Source organism: Malania oleifera, chromosome 5 (assembly GCF_029873635.1).
Source record: "Malania oleifera isolate guangnan ecotype guangnan chromosome 5, ASM2987363v1, whole genome shotgun sequence".
In the NCBI taxonomy this organism is placed as follows: Eukaryota; Viridiplantae; Streptophyta; class Magnoliopsida; order Santalales; family Ximeniaceae; genus Malania; species Malania oleifera.
Genome location: NC_080421.1, coordinates 2,839,064 through 2,862,597, shown reverse-complemented (window position 1 = coordinate 2,862,597; position 23,534 = coordinate 2,839,064). Strand labels below are relative to the sequence as shown.

At 37.7% G+C, this 23,534-nt stretch overlaps 1 protein-coding gene across 11 annotated transcripts; it reads right to left on the bottom strand.

Moving 5' to 3' along the window:
- Positions 1–375: 375 nt before the first annotated feature.
- LOC131156602 (serine/threonine-protein kinase ATR) lies at positions 376–23,229 on the bottom strand. Of its 11 annotated transcripts, none has more exons than XR_009137033.1 (19): positions 22,942–23,229; positions 20,464–20,608; positions 19,986–20,098; positions 18,894–19,228; positions 18,628–18,752; positions 13,729–13,873; positions 13,051–13,626; positions 12,891–12,966; positions 12,018–12,336; positions 10,627–11,880; positions 6,471–9,867; positions 5,786–6,355; positions 4,661–5,284; positions 4,157–4,351; positions 2,113–2,326; positions 1,772–2,020; positions 1,480–1,558; positions 1,305–1,337; positions 376–910 (listed from the first exon to the last, which is right to left on the bottom strand). XR_009137033.1 is itself a non-coding variant. In XM_058110416.1 (16 exons), the coding sequence occupies exons 1-15, from the start codon at positions 23,096–23,098 to the stop codon at positions 2,159–2,161; spliced, it is 8,199 nt and encodes a 2,732-aa protein (XP_057966399.1). In that variant the 5' UTR covers positions 23,099–23,229; the 3' UTR covers positions 376–1,558; positions 2,113–2,158. The 11 variants fall into 11 exon arrangements, 2 of the variants coding, with proteins under 2 accessions (XP_057966399.1, XP_057966398.1); XR_009137036.1 differs by having other exon boundaries at positions 1,843–2,020; XR_009137032.1 differs by having other exon boundaries at positions 1,480–2,020.
- Between the last annotated feature and the right edge of the window lie 305 nt (positions 23,230–23,534).

The following is a 23,534-nucleotide window of genomic DNA, read 5'->3' as shown; positions in this document are numbered from 1 at the left end:
TGGGTCGGGTTCTTACAATTGGCGACTTACCCATTCGGTGACTTTGGCACTGGGCCTTCCTAAAATGGATATTGTCGGGCCGGGTGAATTCAATAATAGACGCTTGTTTACATTCTAGCCTTCCTTCTCCTTTTAGGACCTTTCCAAAAGAAACTTGATGCATACATGACAATCTTTATCCAATAAATGGAAAATGATGCACCCAATTCAAATGTTTCATTCTTCTATAGAAACTACAAAATGAAAAAAAAAAAATGATGAATCTCAAGTATGCAATACAAATCTACAATGTCATAATCAAGATCTTATTATTGTGCATGAGAGAGAGAGAGAGAGAGAGAGAGAGAGAGTTGCATTGAATATAGACATGCGATATTATCAAATGATTCAAATCTATTGAAAAACAATTTGATGATTCAGATTTCAAGAACCATATATAGAGTAACTATACAGGATTTGTTTTCCCACTTTCTTGGGTCAAGTAATACAACACTATCATCTACAACAGGAAATTCTAATTTTAAAAAATATATATTGATTCACCATTTCTAGATTGACCATAGAAATTGGCATCAGACAAGTAATTACCTATCTCACGCTAATAAACAGGGATATATACATGGATAGTATAAGCAGGTATATATGCCACAAACATCGGTAGACCATTCGACTTAAAAGAGAAGCCAGGATGAGATCGAAACATGTATGGTCCACACACCAGTGTAAAGACAGCATACAACCTTCAACTTTGACGACTTCTCATTATCTAACTGAAAAAGGACCTCCTTGTCACAATCCCCAACATCTCTGGATTGTTTACGCTTCAACCATACCGCGAGTTCCAACTGTTCATCCATTCACTGAACATCATCAGAGCTGGACAAGAGTGATTTCTGTAACCAGATGCAAACTGCAATGGCAAACATAAGAAATAATATGTCAAATCCAGACTTTTAAACAACTAATAGGTTAACCCCATCGAACGCTCAAGTAACCGCCCAGTTTGTTTTAGCTTTGCCAAACTTATACTTGCATGGGAGCAGCTTAGAATACTAGCAGTGATTAAGTAACCATACTTTAGCATATCTATGTTCAGAAATACAGACAGATTCTTGATGAATAGGATCTGCATTCACTGAGCAAATCAGATTATTGGGTGTTTACGCAGTCAATTTAGTCATCCATATACTGTTGGAAATTATAGGTTCAACTGAGAGGTTAATCCATTCATCTCAATTGTGTGCTATTCATTGTTGAACCTAGACAGTGCTTTAACATGGACGACAGGTGAACAAAGAACTAACCTGTTGCTAGCAGGCAACATTATTTCAAAGCATCTGCAAGCAAGAGAAATAGAATACCTTGAGGTACATTCACCGGGGTAATCATCATAGCGGTCATCTCAACAAAAACCAAAAGCTGAATAAAGAATTCTATTTCCCACACTAAGATTAGTTAGTGAAAGAATTGAGAAAACACCATTCTGAATCTCCGGATATGTGATCTTCGGGTCATAGGCAAAACTTGAGATGACAGATATTCCATTATCACCTGAAAACTGCATGAAAACATAGTAAAGACTCAAAAAACACATTAATCTACTGTTTGGTATTACAAATTTGTGAATGAATATGCAATAGTGTGAATTTAGATTTAGACAACTTTTTTAGTACAAAATTGTACAGAAAATAATCCAAATTCACAAAATTTCAGATTCACAACCCCAAATTTCTGAAAAGAGTTTGAAATTCTTGCAGGGGCCACAGTCCACCTGATAGTGTGGCTCCACTAATGTGTTGACACATATCAGAGGCATTACTGAAGTTTCAAATATCATCTCACAGCTGCTTTTAAATATTGACATGACATTATGACGACTGTGGAGTCCTCAAGACAAGTGCTTTCTATCTGATGTTAATCAGTGAAAGCGGGCTAGATCTGAACACTGAAGAAGTGTCTACGCAGGTAGGTAAACATGTAGTTCTTCCTAGACCAGCTCCAGTCCTCTAGCCTCTAAATACTGTTGCATCAGAAATTCGTTAAAAAAATCTTGCCAATCATACAGAAAATAAATTCTTTTAAACAAAAAAGCAATGGAATGGAAAACCATACCTAGCCCATGCACAATCTTTGTGATTATTTCAGCTCACAGCAATGCTCAGAACCAGGGCATCCACCATATATACATCTTCCCAAGATTTTTGTGTGAGACAGCTTCAGCAATCAAGCGGCGAGCCTGACCTTCAACAGCAAGGGGCAAAGATGGTGCTGCAGCTACACCGACAACAATTCCCTGCAGCCGTCCTTCAATGTTACTGATGGCTCGCTGCAATTTTCAAACACAGCATCTTAAGTCATTCATCTAAAAACATTCTCCCAGAGTTTGACTCAGATCACTCCAAAGCCAAGTTAAAGAATCCTAGATCTAAAACTAGGTGACAGGAATCACTCAACCATACAACTAGTTGCGATAAAGGATTTTTTATTGTTGACGTGTCCGTGCATATGCGCGTACACTTGTATGCAGGCCATGGCCCAGTCCCGCCAAAGCAGGGTGTAGAGGAGTGATCTGAATACAAGCCTAAACTTTAGCTCACATTGGTAGCTGCTTTAAAGAATCCAACCTGCTAAATTGCACTTAAGGTAAAGACTTTTACCACTGATCAGGCAACTAATTCTTTTACGCAGATTGCTAATACAAGGTAATCTTGATCTCTATTGATTTCAGAAAGGTGACAGGCTGTGGTGCAGTTTTGGTTGACCTAAAATTTGAGCTTCAATAAACTGGTTGGGAGGAAAAAGTTCGCTATTCTTAGTAAAGAACTTGTATAACAAGCCTATTAAGTGGTAAAAATGAGAGAATTTCTGTGGATAGCAGCACAGAAACCTAAAGTTGCAAGGGAAATTGTTTTTTCAGTTTGGGAGGCCTCTTGGTAAGCTATTCTTACAGTGATAATCCAAGGAAAAGAGGGGTGGTGCTTGCTGACAGATCCTAGTTCTGCAAGGAGCATGGAGCTTACATTCCAAAACATACTGCACTGAAAATCAGTAGACAAGTCTGGAGTTTGCTGTGGCAGTAGATTCATGCTCATTAGGTGATGCCCCAAGGGCACCTCCTCTTCTGATCAGTTGGAAGCTGGAAGTTAATGTGATTATATTACAGCTACTGCACCTTATATACAGCATACCTATCATTAATGCATTTAACTAATGGTATTTTAGTTCTAAAACTTGCATTATTACGTCTATTAACCATTTCTAAAGTTCATGCTTTATTACAAGTTTCCATCATTTTTTTAAAATCAAAAATACATTTGACATCGAAATTCCCACACTTCAAGAGCTTCAAAATTTAAGACCTTGATCCTCATGAGGTGAGGCGAAAGCCTCGAGGCATTGAGGCACAAGCCTTCTGAGAATTTTATATATTACATGAAATATATTCATAAATTTTATATACGTCAAAAATTAAGGAAATGTTAAGAAAAAATATAAATAAAATAAAATAAAATTTGATTGGTAGTTAAGCATGCATACTTAGATTCATTTAGGTAAACCATATGAAGAGATAATTATAACATTGTGTTCTTGATCTAAATCATTCTTTGAGTTCAAATTGCGTTCATGATCCCAGTCTGACTTCAATTCACAAACCTGAAATTTGTAAGCCTTAACCCAAAAACACAATAGGTGCACTTTTTGCGCAAATGCGCAAGAGTTACTAAATTATGAGTATGCTTTTCAAGAGTTTAGTATTTTATATTATGCATCAAGTTTTTTTAGGCATGCCTTGTCTTTAGCAAAGCCTCCATTGTGCCTTTTAAAACATTGAGAGCTAGAAACAGGTTTTTAAAAGTTTTTTTTTTTTCCCCAAATACCTTTTTTGCTTAGAAGTCAGGGAGATTTTATCCAGATTTCCAAACCAGGATTGAATTTTTCAACTTGTAAATTAGCTTGGCACACCCTAGGTGCTATTTTATTTGTATATAACTATTGAAGAAAGAAAATTTAGATAACCAAATGCTTCTCAGTTTGAACCAAGTTAAAACATTTCGAATTAGAGATCTTCCAATGCCCTCATCATTACACCAGCAGTGAACATAGTCATTGTTAAACTCATAGATGTACTGCAAATGTAAATGACAAAGATTCAAACCTGAGCATGCGGATTCTGAACCTCTACCCCACTGGATTTGTGAGATTTTGTCCATTCAACAAGAGGATCATGGATGAAAGTTTCAAGAACACTCATCAAAGTTTCCCTGTGCGCCCTCAGTACTGAAAGTGTGATCTCACAGGCTCTCAAGAAAATGCCCTCATATCCAGTAATACCTAAGCCATCAATCATGTTCTGCAGTCTCATGAAACAATGTGTATCAGAATAAGAAAACATAATTGCGAAATTATTCACCATCACAAAATGAAGAGGGGGGAGAAAGAGAGCATGCTAAAAATAAAATTTGCAATCATTTTAAAGATATGTTGTATGATTTAGGAATTAAATGAATAATTTGCAAAATTATTTACAGAATATGGGGTGTGATGAATAATGACATGGTTACGTAAGCTAAAGTGGGGAATGAGTGTTCTGAACAAAGTTAAAGAATCCTATACAAAGCACAGATATATATATATATGTGTATCTGTATATTTCACTAACCTGTGTCAACCTGAAAGGCACCAGCTCAGGTTTTTCTAACTGCAAGCCCTTGTCAAATAAGCAACTGAAATCAACATGAACACAGTCACCAGCGGTAGAATCAAAGAGAATGTTTTCACCATGACGATCGCCCAGGCCCACAATATGCCCAACCATTGACCAAACTGCAGTTGTATGTGCATAAGCAACCCGAGCCCTAAACCAAGCAGCTGGTTCAGAAAAAGTGGTCAAAAACCATTTGTGGAAAGCAGGGGGGAACATTGGAAGGATTTTGTTCTTCAGCATCTCATCTTCTGGCATTTTACCCTGGCATTGATCATAAATGCGCTTAATTTGAGGATTTGTTTTCTGCCTATCAAATTTTCCACAAGCTATATAAATGTCTTGAAGAATGTGTCGGAGTCCACGAGTGTGCGGCACCCATTCTACCATACCACAGTCTTCTGTTAATGGAATCACAGCAAAGGTGCGAATATAAAGCTTCCTCCGACGGCTTTCTGGGCATTTGGATAATAAACGATTAATCATAGCATTAAATTCCATCATGCGTGCATCTTTCCTGAGATCATCCTTTGGTTTGCAAAGAAATGGGCGTTCAATGCCATCACTTCCCAAAAGAACAATCTGTAAGCATCAAAGCAGTGAAACAGCAGTTAAAGAGATGATTGTGCAAGTAAACACCTTGATAGATCATCACAACTGTCTGTCAAATCATTAGAAACAAACATCACAATTGTCTGCCAAGTCATTCAGAACAACCATATTCTATGACCATCCAACTCAAAATGCATTTGGAGTGCTGCAACAATTGACTGGAGCAATATTTGTATAAACATCCAGAGCAAAACTCATAATTTCACCCTTTATTTGTGCCCCTAAATACATCGCGACTGTCTTCTGTTCTCACAATTATGATACTTACAAATCAGGAGGATATACTTCCTATATAAGAGCATGCTATTTCACAGTTCAATGTTTTTCTACAAAAAAACGATTGGACATGCAACTCCATATTCTTGAGAAAAGATTGAACAATGACTTTCTTTAGCAGAGGGGATCTGAATATAGATTCAAAGAAAGTATGTTTAGGCAATTGATTGGAAACTGTGTGGAAAAGGAGCCTACCTTCTTGGGCCTCTGAAGAGATGAAAGGATCTCTGCTTCATCAGCTATTCCTGAAATGGTGGGTAGATCTGTGGCGAAGAAGATATCTGATGACATTGATTCAGTCAGAGTTGCATCATAGGTTGGTAGACTAACAGATAGAGATTGCTGTATAGGCATAATTATTTCGAGTGGCATCATTCTCTTCAATGCACTGAATTCAGTAGATATATTGATAGCCCTTGCCTTTTGCTGGCCTGGGTGGAAGCACAGCCTGATCAGATGATCAATCAAAGTGGCAAACTGAACAAACAAACTATTGCCACCACTTCCTGGACTGGAACCCTTTTTTGCAGCTTGTATGATCTCTGCTGCTGCCTCCCTCCTTGAAGGAACTGTGGACTTTGAAACTGCTGCCATAATCCAAAGTGCCTGTTGTGGGTATTGTCGGAGGACAGAAGTGATGATGTGTTTGACCAGTCGAACAATTTCTTCATTCTGATGGCAAATTCTTGAAACCAACTGAGGCAAAACAGTTAACCACTGGTATGTTGGCAAATCCTTCAAACAGCCTCGCATGATGCTCATCACCTGCAAAAGAAATAAAAAGCCTAATTATTTATAATTGGTGAAAATTGAAACCAGGACTTTCAACATTGCAAAAAAGATAAAGATATGACATCTATATGCATGCTAAAATCACTACCTTCATGTGGACATTTTTCAACTCCTTATTGGATGATAAGCCACTTCTTTGATAAATGCTGCCAAAGTCAAACCACAGGGTTAACAACCTTGGAAGGGCTCGAAAGAGATTCTTGTGGCCCCTGTGAAGGCCCTTTGCATAAAACAACAGTACATCAGGAACGTAAGACCACCAACATTTCTCGGTATTTAAACTTGTAGATGCAACTAGAGCTGATGCTGTTGGTATTAGCTTCGTACCTAGTTCCGAATTCTCTTCCTGCCGTTTTCTAGCATCAACAAGCACTTCATCACAATATTTAGCCATATAGAAATACCCCTTTTCCCACTTGGGCTGCAGTTCCTTCACCCTTGAATAAAGGCATATCACATCTTCCTTCTGCTTCTGCCCAGTGTAATGGATCCACCTCGAGTAAAGAAGGAGGGTCTTTGCAATATCTCTATTCTCATTCAAAGCTTGAGTATCATAAAGTAACAGTGGTGGATTTAGTGGAATCAATGAGAGGCTAGTGATTGATGTTATTGCTGCAGATCCCACAACCTCCACAGGCATGTTGAGGAGAGACTGTTGCAACTCGGCAATAGCAGAATCAGATCGCCTAGTGCTCCACATAAGCTTAGCTTTTTCCATGCGTACATTAGATGCGCCTGAGGCCTGAGCTTCTAGAATTGCTCGATTTGCTGTCTCATAGTGACCAGCTGAACGACAGAGCTTTGCATATTGTAGCCAGCAGTCTCCAACTTGGGCACCAAAACCACTGGCACCAAATACCAGCCTCCGGAAAGCCAAAAGTGGCTCCCTTGCCCAGAGTGACGGTTGTGTAAATCTGAGCCGGTTTTCCCACTTTTCTGTTATTTTTGAGAATCCTAGATCATCCATATGAAATGATTTCTCTAAGAAAGACTCACCATTAATGAGAGAGTGAAAGTCTTCCAACTCACGCAGCACATGAAGCTTTACAACAATAGGGTAAGCCCGTATGTAGGAATCCATGCCAGCAGCAGCCAAAGGAGCTATTAGAGCTTGTTTGGACAGTGCAATTTTCTCAGCAACTGAGAACTGGTCTTTCTTCATCATTGCCTGGAGAATCTTTGCAACATCCATGTCAAAGGATGCATTACTCTCAGAACTGCTACAGAGCAAGCCTTCTTCATCAGCGCCATTAAGGTACTCATCCATCAAATCCCACCTGCCTAGCCTCCACGCTGCCTGCACACCCTGCATGCACCAGGTTTTCTTGTATTGAGGAATTCTAGAAATCAATCCATCCACATGGGTAACCATGGCTTGTAGATGGCACATGTTTAGCAAACAATTAAGGACATCTGAATGCCTTTGAACTGAAGCAGGTTCCATCTGCAAAGCCTGCTCACAAGAAGTTAAAACTTCAGCCCAGTTTCCTGCTTTCTTATTTATTAAGAGTTGGTCTTGTAAACTTGATGATTTTCGTAAACATGCCAACCCAGATAGACCATCAGGCTCATCCAAACCACTGTATATCTCCATTAGAAATGAGATGTCTTCATCCTCAAAGATGCCACTCCTCTCAGCTGCTGGGTTGAAAGATCCTGACTTTCTCCGCACATGAGACTCAAAGTACAACAAAGACCTAGCATAAGCCTCACACCTGAAGGAAGCCCTAGCAAGGGTCACCTTTGGAATGGCTGCCAAAAGCTCTGAGACATATTTACGCTGTGTCAGGAGCTGTTCCATATCAGTAGAAGACCGTGTATTCTGATCCTTTAACTTAGATGCATGTTGCTTGGAAGCAGATGACTGAAAAGATTGGGAAAGAGCAAGTTCTTGTTCAACATCATCCACCCATTGTCCAAGATTGTCCAGAAGAGTGAACACGGCCTGAATGCAAACTTCGCTTTGCCTACTAGCATTTCCATGAACTGCAGCCCCACTATTTTCTGATGCTGCTGCTTCAAGAACAGATAAGATCTCCTCTGTGATGCCATGGCGTGCATCTTCTGTACCATGGCAGACAGCATTCAAGACTAAATATGGCAGAAGGTATATTGCAGTTTGCATATCATGACGCACTATACCTCGACAAGCATTAAAAATACTTGCCCGAGAGCCAGTCGCATGCACAGTCAATTTCTTTATCCAAGAGAATATCCATTTCCTGAATGACATAGAAGGTCGGTAAATTGCACCAGCAGCTGCAGAATCACCCACATTTGGAAGCTGGAATCTTGAGGTCAAGCAGGGGGCAATAATCTCTTTAACATAGTTAGAGAATCGGTCCCACAATTTCTGACCTCTTCCACTGTCAGTGGGATCACCTACATTCTTAATTGTGGAAGCAGGGACTTTTGAAGGTTCTTTGCCCTTGACTGTCTTTGACAAAGAAGCCGCAACATTCTCATCCAGTGATGCTTCACAACCCGCAATCTTTAGCAGCTCCTGTATAGCCAATGCAGCTGAATCTTGGATAATGGTATCAGGAGCAGATCTAAAAGCTCGTGCCAGATGCTTGTGAATCAACTCAAAAATAAGATCATCATCAGAACATTCAATTTTGAAGCGTTGAGATGTAAAACCCTGCACTTTGGCAGGGTCAACAGCACCTAGTGCTCCAAGGCAATCAGCGCACACTAATTTTAGCCGCTGTCCCACTAAAGTTCTGGATTCTTCCGCACATCCTCTCAGTAAGGATGTAATCAAAGAGCTCAAAATTTCCATGTCATAACCAGTCCCCCCAGTGATCACAGTAGTGACTTCCTCCCATCTTAGGTTCAGCAGTTTGCACAGCTCACATGCTACCATATACCTCACATTCAAGTTCTCATGATCCAAACCATCAACAACATCTCGCAGCTCATCTTTCAAAGTCATTAACCCACGTGCTTCTTGTATCGCTTTATTCACTTCTATTAAGGCAGGAATGCTAGGTAATGGAGGAAACTCACGAATATGTTGCTTTAAAATAACCCTGTTCTCAAACACAAGTTCTTCCAAGATTTCCACAATTTTACTCAAATTTGAGCAAGGATTTTCTTTGTTTTTCTCCAAAAAAGGAATCAGAGCAGCAAAAACTTGAGAAATTACATGTTTAGTGCTAGATGGCGATACCTTTGCCAATTGCCTAATGAAAAAATGCAAGACAGAGAGACCTTCTCCCTGGAGTAATTCTTTCTCAATAGCATGCATGAGAAGAACCATTAATTTTGGCACGTAAGTACTAAGATGAGGCCCCATCATTTTAATCAGCATTTCTATGCGTTTCATGGCTTGCCTCTGCAGTGACAGATCCTCTGCGTGAAGCATTTTTCTGTCAATACTGTTAAGGAGACCAACAAAATGATTTCTTAAAAAACTCGGGAGATCTTCACTACCAGTCAGAACTCTAGCAACTTCTTTTATCATCTGAGGCACCCTCTTTAACCTGTAAACATAATAAAGTCACAATGCTTGACAGGCGTCCGATCATAATAGGAGTGTTTGTAATGATAATTGATAAGCATAATAAACAGAAGAAACTTGCCAGGTGTAGTAATGTGGTTTAAAAAGATGAATTACATGCAACGTTTATGTGAGTTTGACAGCAATTAGCTGGAACTTTATCATCATCTAAACTCTTTCAAATATTTAAGAGTTTTTTACTGAAAAAAAAAAACATATGACGCCTAAAAAAATAAAACAAACAAGCACACACACACACAAACACCATACAACTCTTCAACTGCATAATATACAGTGAAAATTGAAAGTCAGTGAAGGTTCCAACTTCTGAATATGAAAACATATTTTGGATGAATGCTGTTAAAGCTCGACATACACTGTTTACCCACCTAAAAGCTTAAGCTTTCAGGAGAAGTGGTAATCTAACATGCTATCAGAGCTATAGTAGCCAGGAGGTCCTAGGTTCTAATCTTGTTGCCCACATTAAATGTGTGGTGGGTAAAAATTATCTTACTCCCTGTAATGGGAGTTATTTACAGTTTATCTATCTCTCCACATGCAATCGGGCTGCGCATGAAGGGGAGTGTTAAAGCTTGATATAAATTTTTTGCCCGCAACCTAATAACCAAAGCTTTTAGGTAAAGTGATAATCTAACAAATAATAATCTTGAGATGTAAAATGGTTACCCCAAATCCATGTTTTCTTATCAAACTCTAAAAAACTGATTTTGGAGTTTAATACCTTTTGCTGGTCTCATCCAAATCACCACCATCCAGAAAACATACAAGTTCATCTAAAAGTGCAGGTAATGCAGCTGCAAAAATTTCTTGGTTGTCAGATCCAGTCTGGACATGGTAGAACTGCAAAGCAGAGAGTAACTCTCTCCCATCATCTTGGTGTAGAGCAAAAGCAAGCACTTTTGGTAGCCAGTTAACTATCAGTGGAACCATTTCTGTGTTCAAACACTTGGCCAACTCATATAAGAGAACAGCTTGACCATTATCCTGCTGAGTGATCACCAGCTTTGGAAGAACTATGGGAATCATTTTCTTGACAAGTTCTTCCATCTCAACACCAATAACGGCTTCTGCAAACTCTCTTACAAGAATTGGACGACTCACAAGCCTCATAGATAGATAATCAAACAGCTCATTTCGAATCTGCAGAACTTTAGAAAGTATCAATTCAAATCCACCTCTACTTTGGGAGTAGCAAGATCGATGTATTAGCCTGGATGCAGTGATTCTAACAGTAATGTGTGGATTATCAAGCTGATCAACCAACAAAATAAGGGAGAACATGAAAAGTTGACTGTCAATATCAACAGCTGCCATAATCACTGCTGTGGATTCTAGAAGAGTTTCAAAAATCTGTGGATCTTCTGCTGCTGCTAAAGCATGTTTTATTTTATCCAAAAACCTTTGCCCATTTGATTTGCTTGATGAATCCCCATTTGAAAATAAACAACTTAAAATAGGCTCCTCAATGAAGAAACTAATCTGACTACAGAACGCCTCTCTGACAGCCTTCTTTCTATGAAGGAGTAGGAATTCTACACATTTAACCCATTCAGATCTTGTTTTCTGTAGGATTTCTGTAGTCCCATGAACAAGGACCCTTTGAACTATACCCACACAGGAAACTTGAACCTCTTCTGAAGAATCATCATAAAGAAGCTTAAAAAAGAGAGACTGTAGATGGTTGAAATCACAATCTGAACCAATCTCCATGCTTTCAATATCAGGTGGTTGCAGAACTATAGATTGTATCTCATGATTGTGCATAACTCCTTTATCACATCTCATACACCAGAATCCTTGCGATAAATGATCTACTGTTCGACTCTGCTTCTCATTTTTGTTATTTAAGAATAATTTGCATACACTCGCTTCCCGACAATCAACAACAGTAGATAATCCATACAGGCATGCCAAATAACCAAGTGAAAGGGGAATGATTCTCTTTACATGCTCATGCTTCTCTGTCCCCAAAGATCTTTATTTTATTTTATTTTATTTTCATTTTTTTTGGGGGGTGGGGAGGGGCAGGAGAGTGATGTTAGAAACCACAAAATATATTTAATCCAACATACAATCATACAATATACAAAATATGACATCATGATCACTTACTGTAGCCTCTTGAATATATGTGTCAATACACCAAGACCAGACCACAAGATTATCACTGGCATGGAAATGACAGCTTCAATTCTAACTTGTTCAGCTTCATCACGAAGACCCAAATCCAAAGCTTCAAAATCACTTTCAGTTTTTAAGCCAGGACCAATCTTGGCGAAGACTTGAATGGAGAGGCATTTCGCTCTCCATGAAGAATTAGGTTCAGTTTTGACATGAGTATGGGTCCATGGAAGCTTTAGTATCAGATTTGTAAGATCTGCATCATCACCTTCACTCCTGAGAAGCTTATTATTCTCAATGTCAAGAGGACCTGGGAAAAAAAAAAAAAAAAGCATTAAATAAAATAAAAACAACCACAGCAATAAATAGAGCAGATAAAACTAACAACTCTCTGGAGCTCCATTTGTTTCACAGAAGATGAATTTCTGGAATATATTTTCACATTTTCCTGTGTTTGTCTTTTCAATAAAATTCCAGAAGGAAAATAACCTCCTTGATCAATGGAAATCCCTCATAGGGCAGAAAATTTATGGTTTGGTAATGTGGATGCTGTTTTTCAAATCCAATAAGCATACTTTTCACAGTTGAAACAAACCAAGTAACCAATAGAAAATTATTTCCAATATTTTGCTAAAACAACCGGAAAAAAAAAAGTGCATTAAAGGAGATGAGCCACCCACCATCAAAATGACAATTAAAACCAAAGAAAGGAGGTTATTCTATAAGACTAAAAGGGAGAAATGTGTTCAATGTTTAAATTACGAATTGAAATTGAACAACATTCACACATCACCTTTCACATTATTTTAAAAAATTGTTTATAATTAAGTGAAATTTTCATAAATACTAGGTTTATTGTCTTACTTTGCAAAAGCAAGCTGCTGTGAACTGCTTCCAGATAAATGGATAAATCAAATGAAATTGAATTTCCCTGCTTCGCCTACAAGATGTAATTCTGAATTATATAGGGTAATATATTCATATACTAAGTCATAATTAGAAATCTAAAAACTGCAGAGAATACCTGCTCACGTATCCAAGGGATCCAAGCATTCATCTGTCGAAAAACGCGAAGTGACAGATGGGTCGGCGGGTATTTACAGAAAACAATGCAAAGCATGCTAACAGCGGTTAATGCAACTTGCGGTGCAAACGAGTTAACCTCGGAACTGGGAGGTTCTAGAAGTTCAACAAATGAAAGAAGCAATGTCCTCATGTAATCTGCATATTCTTCTTCTTTTACACAAGTAGTGATATTAATAAGCTTATGATCCCAAACATTAACACTGGAAGCAATATTTTCTCTATCTACCTTCTGACGTTTACTAGTAACAGCTTCTGGATGTTGATTTCTTCTTTTCTTTCCAACTCTCGAACCCTTAGCTCCTCGGTCAGCTGAGGTCGATAAACTCATACTATCATCATTAATTGTTCCCTCTTCAACACAATCAAGACCAAGTATACAAAAGGCTACTTGAAAGCATTCTAATAAAGGAAAACAAGGTTCTGAGGAACAAAGCATATAAATAAGATATTCTGGCCTCCAAATATGAGGGGAACAAGTTTTTGCAATCCGTACGTATGCACTACACAGAGCATGCTGAAAAATATTAAAGCAATAGTTAGCTTCTTAAGAAGCTCAAAATATGAAAGGAGGGGATATGTAGTGCTACACAAGAACAAAAGCAGCGACCAAATTAACCTTTAGCTCAGGACTTCTTGTACTTCGCATTGACTGAGGAAAAATGCTGACTAAATCAGCAGCTGTTGACTTAACAACATCATCTGGACAGCTCAAGTACAGTGCATGAAGGCAACTACCAATGGAAGAATCATAAACCTTGTTGCTGCAAAGTAATGCCACTGTAAGTGTCCTAAGAGATATATAAAAGCCACACTGTTGAATAACTTAATTACAGTTTCCTATGAATAGAACTATAAAGTATATAATTAAAAATGAAAACATACAATATCCATGAGAAATACAAGTGATGATAAACCACAGATAAAACTTCTTTCACACATTCTGTATGTGTGTGTGCATGTAACACAGTCGCAATGTAGCACAAAAATCAAAGTTACAGTAAGATAAATTTGTTTTCACCTTGGTGGAACCAACTCAACTATCTTAAGTCTGACAAAAAAATCTAAAACATTCAGAAGTCATCCGGGTTCAAAACATGTGTAGTTTTTAAGGGCCCGTTTAGTTTTGGAAAATATTTTTCATTTTCCATTTTAGCTTTCCAAAGAATTAACAAAATGCGAACTTATTGTTTAGTTTTCCAGTTTTTTCATTAAAAACGTACAAAATAAAGGGTTTGTTTAGTTGCTGACAACATTTTTCATTTTTCATTTTCTAGATTACCAAATAATTTAAAAAATAACACCTTGTTTTTCAGTTCACCAAATGTTATATAAGCAATCAAAAATCTAGAAAGCAATAAAAAGATGTCTTCCAACATTCCTACATAAATTTAGCAAAATGGAAAACAAGGTGGCATTTTTGTAATTATTTGAAAAATAAGAAATGGAAAATAAAACTATTCTCCACAAGCGAGTAGTGCCAAAACTTTTTTTGTTTTCCATTTTTATACAGATGTTGCAAAACTAAAATATGAGCTGGCTTTTATTGTAATTCTTTGGAAAACTAAAAATGGAAATGAAAACCGTTTTCCACAACTAAATAAAACCTAAACTTTTAGGTGGTTCATGAAATATATATTTATAATAGTAGGATGGATAGTGGATACACTAAGGATGTACTGAAGATTGTATAGGGACTAAACTGGATGGTGGTTTGGGCATTGGAAACTTGGTGTCTGAAAACATAGCCATTTTAGCTAAATGGCTTTGGTAGTTTCCTCTAGAGAATTCTTCCCTGTGGCATTTAGTTGTTAAAAGTAAGCATTACGTGAGAATGGGTGGAATACTAATTTGAGATTTAGATGTTCTACCAAGAGTCTGTGCAAAGTTATCTCTCAAAGTTATCCCCTCTTCATTCCCCCCATATTAAATTCCTGGTGGAAAGAGGTAGTAATATCTATTTTAAGATCCTTGGCTGGGGAATGCAGTTTTGCCCACCTCTTTTCCATGCCTTTCTCACTTGAGCTTAAGGCAGGATGGTTCCACTTCTTCTTTTGTTGTTGATCCACGTAATCCTTGCCTTCTTGGGATTTCTACCTTAGTTGATCATTAAATGATAGGGAGATGGTAGAGCAATCCTCTTTGCTAGCCTAGTTGAATAACTGTCTTTTTTTTAGAGGATAGTCAATCTTGGTCTTTGGATCCTTCTAGGGTTTACTCTTGCAAATCTTTTTTAAATATTTTGAATAGGTCTAACTTATCTTTTCCTCTATAGATCCATTTGGAAGGCGAAGCCCCATTTAAAATCAAGGCTTTTATCTGGTTGGTTGCGCTTAATAGAATTAATACTAAAAAACTCCTGCAGGTTAGGAGACCTTTGAAGGCTCCATCTCCAGATGACTGTGTTCTTTGTTTAATTGTTCAGAGTCTGCATCGCATTCGTTCATTCATTGTGAGTATGCTTGGAGGGTATGGAATAAGCTATTTGGTATTTTAGGCGAATGTTGGGTGTGCTCAGAGATAGTGGAGGACTTTTGGGCGATTTCTTTTATTGGTTTTTGGAGGAAAAACGAAAGGGCAGAGATATGGATATGTGCTTTCTTTGCATACTTTTGGGGGTTGTGGATGGAGCGTAATGCGTGTATTTTTCTACGGAATAAACCGTCACATTTGCTGGTTTGGGAAAAGATACATTATTTGGCTTCTCTTTGGTGTGTGGGGCAGGGGAACATTACGGGGGTGATCTTTTCTGATATTCAGCACAATTGCCTGTGTTAAATTGTTAGCTCATGCCGATTTTTTCTCTCTTTTTTTTTAATTTTCAGGTTGTTGTTTCTTTTATTTTTTAACCGGATTTTTCCAGACTGTTAAGGAGATGTCTTATTCTTCTGGCTGTATATTCTTAATCTATTAATGAAATTCTTCTTTTACTATAAAAAAAAAAAATTTTTTATAGATGTAATAATTTAGAAAGAAGCCACTCGTGCAAAAGTTTGTGTTGTTCCATCCAACATGGAATAGGAAAGGAATAGGCATCCCCACAGTGAAATTTGGAATAGTGACTCCTTGTCTATTCCTTGTTTACAGATTCATAAAACCTTTTTGGATAGTGATTTGCTTTATTATAATAACACATCTTGTGTAAAGACAAGCCAGCCTGGTCTTATGCTATACTAAGCAAAGAGTCTGTAGCAATAACACATAAAGAAGACAAGTTAGTGCCTCACAACACCCAATCCAATTTCCATGTTATGCTTGCTCATGAATCTGTCACAGAAACCAACTCCACTTATTACAACTTGGCTTTATTACAACTTGGCTTTATTATGAACCAAAAGGGACATTGAAGCATCTTCCTCAAAATTCCTTGAAAGTTTATACTATCAAAAAGTAGAAACACCCAAGATCACACTGCCATTGGGGAAAAAAGATACCGCATCAAGAAAAGAGCTCACTAAACAAACTCAGCAACACCCAAAAAATAAAACCTGTACAGGAGCAGCCAATAGGTAGTGAAAAAACGTACAACATTTAAGTAGCTTGCCTACTCTTTCCCTTGATCAAAAGATCTAATCTATAATAATTGGAGACCTGAGCTTTTCAACTCCACACTGGAATGACTGGGTCAGAAACTTGATGGGCACGGGATTTAGTAGGACACTTCAAACAAATGGGAAAATCAACATATACATACAGGCTTATAGCTGCATGCCTGCACCCAACAGGCAGCCATGCTTAACACCTATACCTGAGTCTATGAAACAAAGGATTTAACAAAGAGAAAAAAGCAAATGGGGAAAAGAAAGAGGAAGAAGAAAACCCTAAATTGTATAGATACAAGCCAACAACATTATTATCTTTTTCCGATTTGCGTGTAGCCAGCAAACATTAGTGTGACTTGGTGAGATTCAACCCATGAGTACGAGACATGCCTTATGAGTGCCTCATGCCCTCACACTTCAAGAAAGTGACATAAGCTCTTGGTTTTTCTATTCTCAATGAGCCTCACCTCATGGGGTAAGCCTAAAAAATGTTCTCAAAGTGTGACACTCAGTTAAGCTGCCCATCAAATTTTATAGATCACATGCAGGCAACCAACTAGATCTGATGTATTATGAAATTTGATATTTTCACTCTTCACATTCAAGAAATTGTATTGTGAGCATAATTTATTCATAGGTTTTAACACTTTGTTGGCCAAGTGAAAGTGGTTTCTTCAGTTTTCTTTGTGATTTCACATTCACAAATATTTTAAGCAAGTTGCTTCGGTTGTCTAAGTGGCTGCTTACCAGTTCATGGTTTAACCAAGTTTGAGCACTGTAGACATCAGAAGCCACAGTAATATGGTTAGTTGTTATACTTAGTTCATAAATGTGAGAAATTTCAACTAGATTTGAGGTGGAAGCTTTCATAATATTTTGAGATTTTGACTAAAGGAGAAATTGAAGAGGATTTAATGCATAGAGTTAAAGCAGGTTGGGTAAAATAGAGAAGTGCTTCAAGTGTGCTTTGTGATCGTAGAATACCCTTAAAATTAAAAGGAAAGTTTTATAGGATGGCTATTAGACCAGCTATGCTATATAGATCAAAATGTTGAGCAACTAAGAAACAACATAACCAAAAAGTGAAAGTTACCGAGATGGAGAATGCTTAAATGGATGATTAGTATAACATTGAAATATAAGTTAAAAAATGAACATATTCGCAGTAAGTTAGGCATAGCTCCTATAGAAGATAAGATAAGGAAGAGACGACTCAGATGGTTTGGGCACTTGCAATGTAGACCACATAGTGCGCCTGTGAGGAAAAGTGAGTTAGTTATTGTGAAGGATAGCAGAAGGGGTAGGGACAGACCTAAAATAACTTGGAAAGAGATAGTGAGTAAGAATTTAATAACCCTGAATTTGTTGAAAGAAATTGTCCACAATCGCATAAATTGACGGAAAAATATTCATGTACCCGACCCCACCTAGTGGGACTGAAGGCTTGGTTTTGTTGTTGTTGTTGTTGTTGATTAAGTGGACAAAATATCCAAAAGAATGAATTGTAAGAGATCACAAACATCTTTCTTCCATTTTAACAAGCATACCAACAATTAATGTCAACTAAAAAAACAAAAACAAAACCAAAAAAATAAGGTTTCTTGGGTTTTTGAGGGGCAAGGGGGGCAGGAAATGTTACAAAAAATAAAAGAAATGTGTGCACGCGTAGTAGGCTACATTGCTTTTTTGCTGTTATTACCATCCCCACCATCAAGTTAACAGGCTAAGACCAAATTAGTTTGTACGTGACATCCCACATAAATGTGTGACAATGCATCCGGATTACTGAAACTCAGAAATTTTCCTTTGACAACTCATAAAAGAAATAGCAAAAACAAGGACAAAAAGAAAAATTATGTCAGACAGGTTCTTGCATCAGTGTGGGTTTATATTAAATGCAATTAAAGCTTACTACAAAAAGGTCTATCTAAGGTCTATCAACAAGCAGCAATAACTTCCAAAAATTTGAGGTATACCTGTACACTGGAAGCCCCTCCTCATCAGAACTTAAAATAAGGGATATTGACTGAATTAGCTTCTTGCTTGGAACAATTTTGTAAGTTGTTACTGCTCCAGCAATGCGTGCAAAATCAAAGCATGCCTTTTCACAAAATTCAAGACATTGGATAATAGTAGCACAATTAGCTCACAAACTACATAGATAAACTAAGGAAAAATAATGCCCAACAATGGTGCACAAGAGAACTCATAACTATCAACTAGAAGAAATTATTCTACCCACCATATGCAAGTCAGCATCTCCATAACATAAGAGAGTACATGCAGCTACAACAGATGATACATTGATGAGACCTTCAACATATAATGTTCCCTCAGTTAAGCATTTACTAAGGATCTTAATAATCCAAGTAGCAAAAGGTCGCCACCTTTGTTTGTTTGTGAGGTTAATCAAAATACCATAGCCATCAACAGGCTTGCTACATGCTGGTAGATCAATGAGAAGAACAGGGCCCCCAGAAATTCCGACAAAGGAGTTGTGGAAACACTTCAAAGACACTCTGGTGGATTCCGTAATGCTTGATTGATCAGCACAAAATGATGCAACATGCAGAAGATCTGTGTTAAGAGAATGGCAAATTAACTTTTTTTTCAACTGAATACTGATTATTGTTGTATAGTATATAATATATCAGAAGGGGAGCCAGTGTGACCTGGAGGTCACAGGTTTGAGGCATGAAAACAGCCTCTTGCAAATATGTAAGATAAGGCTACGTACTATAAACTCATGGTGGTCTGCCCCTTCCCTGGGCCCCGTGTACACGGGAGCTTTGTGCACCGGGCTGCCCTTTTTTTGAATATATAATATATCACTAGGTGCCAAATAACTATTGTGCTCAATAATATATGTCAAAAGATCAAACATTCTCCTTCACATATGACCCATTTCGCACATGGAAGACTGAACAAATTGAACCAAAACAGGTGCACAAAAACAAAGAAACTGCTTTATGGCAGCCATAATGAGGGAAAAAAAACATCAAAATACTTAAATTCAAGACCTTTGGAAATTCAAACTCTGATACCATGCCAAATTACTAATTATTCCTTAGGAAGACAGCTTCATTAAAACAAATTGTAAGTTTGATCATTCAATTAATCCCTATAGCAGGTCTGAGTGTGAGCATCAGCATTCATATTGCATGCACCTCGCAAAATGCAACTTGCAAAAGCCCAAGCATGACTACTGACACATATCTAGGCCACCGTGGATGACATCAGCCCAAATATCAGACAACATGATCAAGTTTCTTTGAATGATTATGCTAATTTCTTTTTTCAATGACGAGAAATCATACAGGTGCAAATTCCATACCTTCAACCAACAACATGGCGTCAACGAAAAACTGACGGTATGCATCACGATCTCCAGTACGGAGCAAGGATAAAAGGGATCCAACAGTATCAAAAATCACCCCATATCGAGAACTGAAATATAAAACAATAATCCCCAACAAAGAGATGATAAGTGATGACAAATATTTAAAGAATCATTATAATTAGAAAAGGAGAGGACATCAGAAGGATCAAACAACAAAAAGATCTACAGGTCTAACAGCAACAATAACAAACCAAGCTTTTAAGTCCCACTAGGTGGGTCAGTTAAAAGAATACAAGATCTAAAAATTTAATATCAGGACACTATTAAAATTACTATCTAATATGAAGCTTATCTAGGACCTTTTTTACGACCATCAAGTAACTCAGCCGCCTATGATATCCCCCCAACAAAATCAAACTATAGAGAATTTCATGCAACTACACGTAAAATCATAAACTTATGAATTGCTTACCAGAATGCAGGCTCTGCAAAGAAGGGCAATATCCGACCAATCACAGGTAAAATTGCGCTAGCCTTCCCATGGTAGAAAACTCCAGGGAAATTCTTTGCAGTGTGAGATAAAAGCTTCAACACAGCTATGACCTCTCTCTCATTTGCTAAGAAGAAGAAGAAGAAGAAATTTTAATTTTTTGTTTCCCTAGCCATTAACTTCTCAAAAGAAAGGAAGAAAATTTAGGCTACGTTTGGATTAAAAGGATTTTTTTAGAGAAAATGAAAGGAAAAAGGAAATAAGATAAAAATCAATCTTCTGTTGTATTTTCTCTCTACCTCAAATATGATTAATAAATATATTCAAATGTAATTGAAAATTAAATAAAATAAAAGGATAGTGGCATGTAAAATAAGTATTTTTTTTTATCAGCAAAGAGAGAATAATATTAGCAAGGCATCAAAGGGATGCCAACCCGTAGTACAAAACATCAACCACTCTGTAGAATGCCACAAACATCAAGGATTACAAGATGATCATTAACAATTTTCCCACCAAACCAGCTGGAGATGGCAGCAACCCATTGTTCTTTGCAAGTCTGAAGCAAAATGGTTGAATCTTTGAGGGTTCTCTTATTTCTTTCTTCCGAGCAAACCAAAAGATGGCAAGAGGGACAACATTCAAAGCCTTTTGCTTCTCCTTGGTGGCTTTGATGCCTTTCCCACCCTAAATCTCCCCTCCAACTGAATTTGCCATAAGCCACTGCTGCCCAGTCAAAGAAAGAGCCAAATTCCAAAAGTTCCTTGTCCAGGGACAGTGGAGAAGAATGTGGTTAACTGATTCAGCATCAGCCATACAAAGAAAACACCTATTTGTGATTGTAAGCCCTCTTTTCTGCAGATTGCTAAGGGTTAAAATATTTTCATCCAGAGACTCCCAAACAAAAAAGGCAACCTTTGAAGGGGCTGCCATCCTCCAAATGTGAATCCAAGGGGAACTGTTGCAATTTGTTCCCAATGAGTGCTTTGTTGTAGAAAGATTTAACAAAGAAACACCATTTTTGTCCAAAGCCCATTTTGGTTAGTAGGGGATGTTTTGGTACCGGAATTTACAAAGAAATTTGTAAAAGTCAGAGAATGCATTAAGTTCTCAATCTACCACATTCCTAGAAAAGGAATATTCCAAAAAATTCCCTAATCAATGATTTGGAGATGATGACTGATAAGGGCATTTTTGTCACAAGCCAAGCTAAAGATGGAAGGAAAGGCAGCTCTAAGATAACTATTCTCACACCACACATCATGCCAAAAGTAAACATTGGCCCCATTCCCCACTTGAAATGTCACAAATTTGAAAAAAACCATCTTATCCTTTCCTGATGAATTTCCAAACTCCCACTCCATAGGGACCCCTTCTATTGTAAGTTATCCAATCATTGTGCTCAAGCTCATATTTAGAAACAATATTATCCCACCAAAAGTGGTTTTTTCCTTCATGAACCTCCATAACCACTTCCCAAGGAGGGCTTTATTGAAAGTGATGAGGGATTTCAACCCCAAAACTCACATACAAATGGGTTGTTTAACCACTCTCCATCTAACAAGGTGATATTTAAACTCCTCCCCTAAGCTTCCCCAGAGAAATCTTCTCTAAATTCCCTCCAATCTCCTAGCGGTTGAGGCTGGTAAGGAAAGGAGAGATGAAATAAATTGGAAGATTCGTCAAAGTGCTCTTGATGAGGGTGAGTCTGCCTCCTTTTGATAAGAAATTTCTTTCTTTCCCTCCTGCCAATTTCCTTTCAAACTTTTCAATAATAGGGCCCCAGACTCCTTTGTCTTTGAATTTGGCTCCGAGTGGGAAACCAACCTAAATTAATGGGAAAGGTTCCCAAATTAATGGGAAACGTTCCCATCTTGCAACCCAGAAGACACCAACGAAGGTCCCTCCCCGTGTTCTCTGATTTGTGATATATTTCATTTTCTTTCTCATTTTTCCATGATTACCAAACAAGAAAAGGGGATTTCTTCTTATTTTATTCCCTTTATGTTTTCTAAGTTTCAAACAGAGCCTAAAGTAGTTTCCTGCCAACAAAAGCAAAATGCGTATTATGTTTGTCTTAAAAGCAACTAAAGTACTTCCAAACTACTAACCAAGCAATTCCTTATGTACTGCTGAAACGTGCTTTCCGCTGATCTTAAGAGCTAAAAAATCGATGAAATTTTTTTTTTGCGTTCCAAAAGCATAAAAATTTCACACATGTGCTATCCAAATGATGCATTAAAGTTTTAGTGTGCTTCCTTTCTATTGCTTTCATTTCCAAGCTATGGAAAACTAAACTCTTCTTACTTCAGCAGATTTACTAATAAACTACATCAGTGAACTTTTAACACTGAAAATTTTAAATTCAAATTTTCAATTTTTTTATTTACCTAGATTCTCAGAGCAACTAAAAGGATAAGAGAGAGAGAGAGAGAGAGAGAGAGAGAGAGAGAGAGAGACCTGAGGAAGAAGGGACGACATAAGCATGGAGGAGATTAGGAAGAACAGCACGAAATCTGCCCTCCACGGCATCGTCGTCTCCGCGATTCGGAGGCGTAGATGAAGACGCTGCGATGCGTTCGCGGAGTTCGTGAACGAGGCTCGAGAGGTTCGCCATCGCCTCTCTCTCTCGCCCTCCTGCTCTCTCTCTCTCTCTCTCTCTCTCTCTCTCTCTGTGAGCGTTCGAAATGTTACTGCCGAGCGCCGCCGGCTCAACTGGACCAGATGAGACGAGACTTTTAGCGGCTGTACACCTTGCCGCTAAAAACTTCAAAAAGTCGTGGAGAAAGTAAATCGAATTTCGAAACTAAGAACACAATTTCTCTTTTCAAGAAAACTGATCTTTTAAAATAAAAATGTGTTTAGCAACACAATTTTTTTCGGTCAAATGCAATGCTTTTTAGCAACAATATTCTTGCCACTAAAGGCTTCATAAATTTAAATCGTGTTTTGTAACCATATCTCTATTTAATTGTTGTATTAAATGTAGAGTTTTAATGACAAAATTCTTACGCAAAAGGTTTTGAAAATCCTAGAAAAATTAAGGACCATTT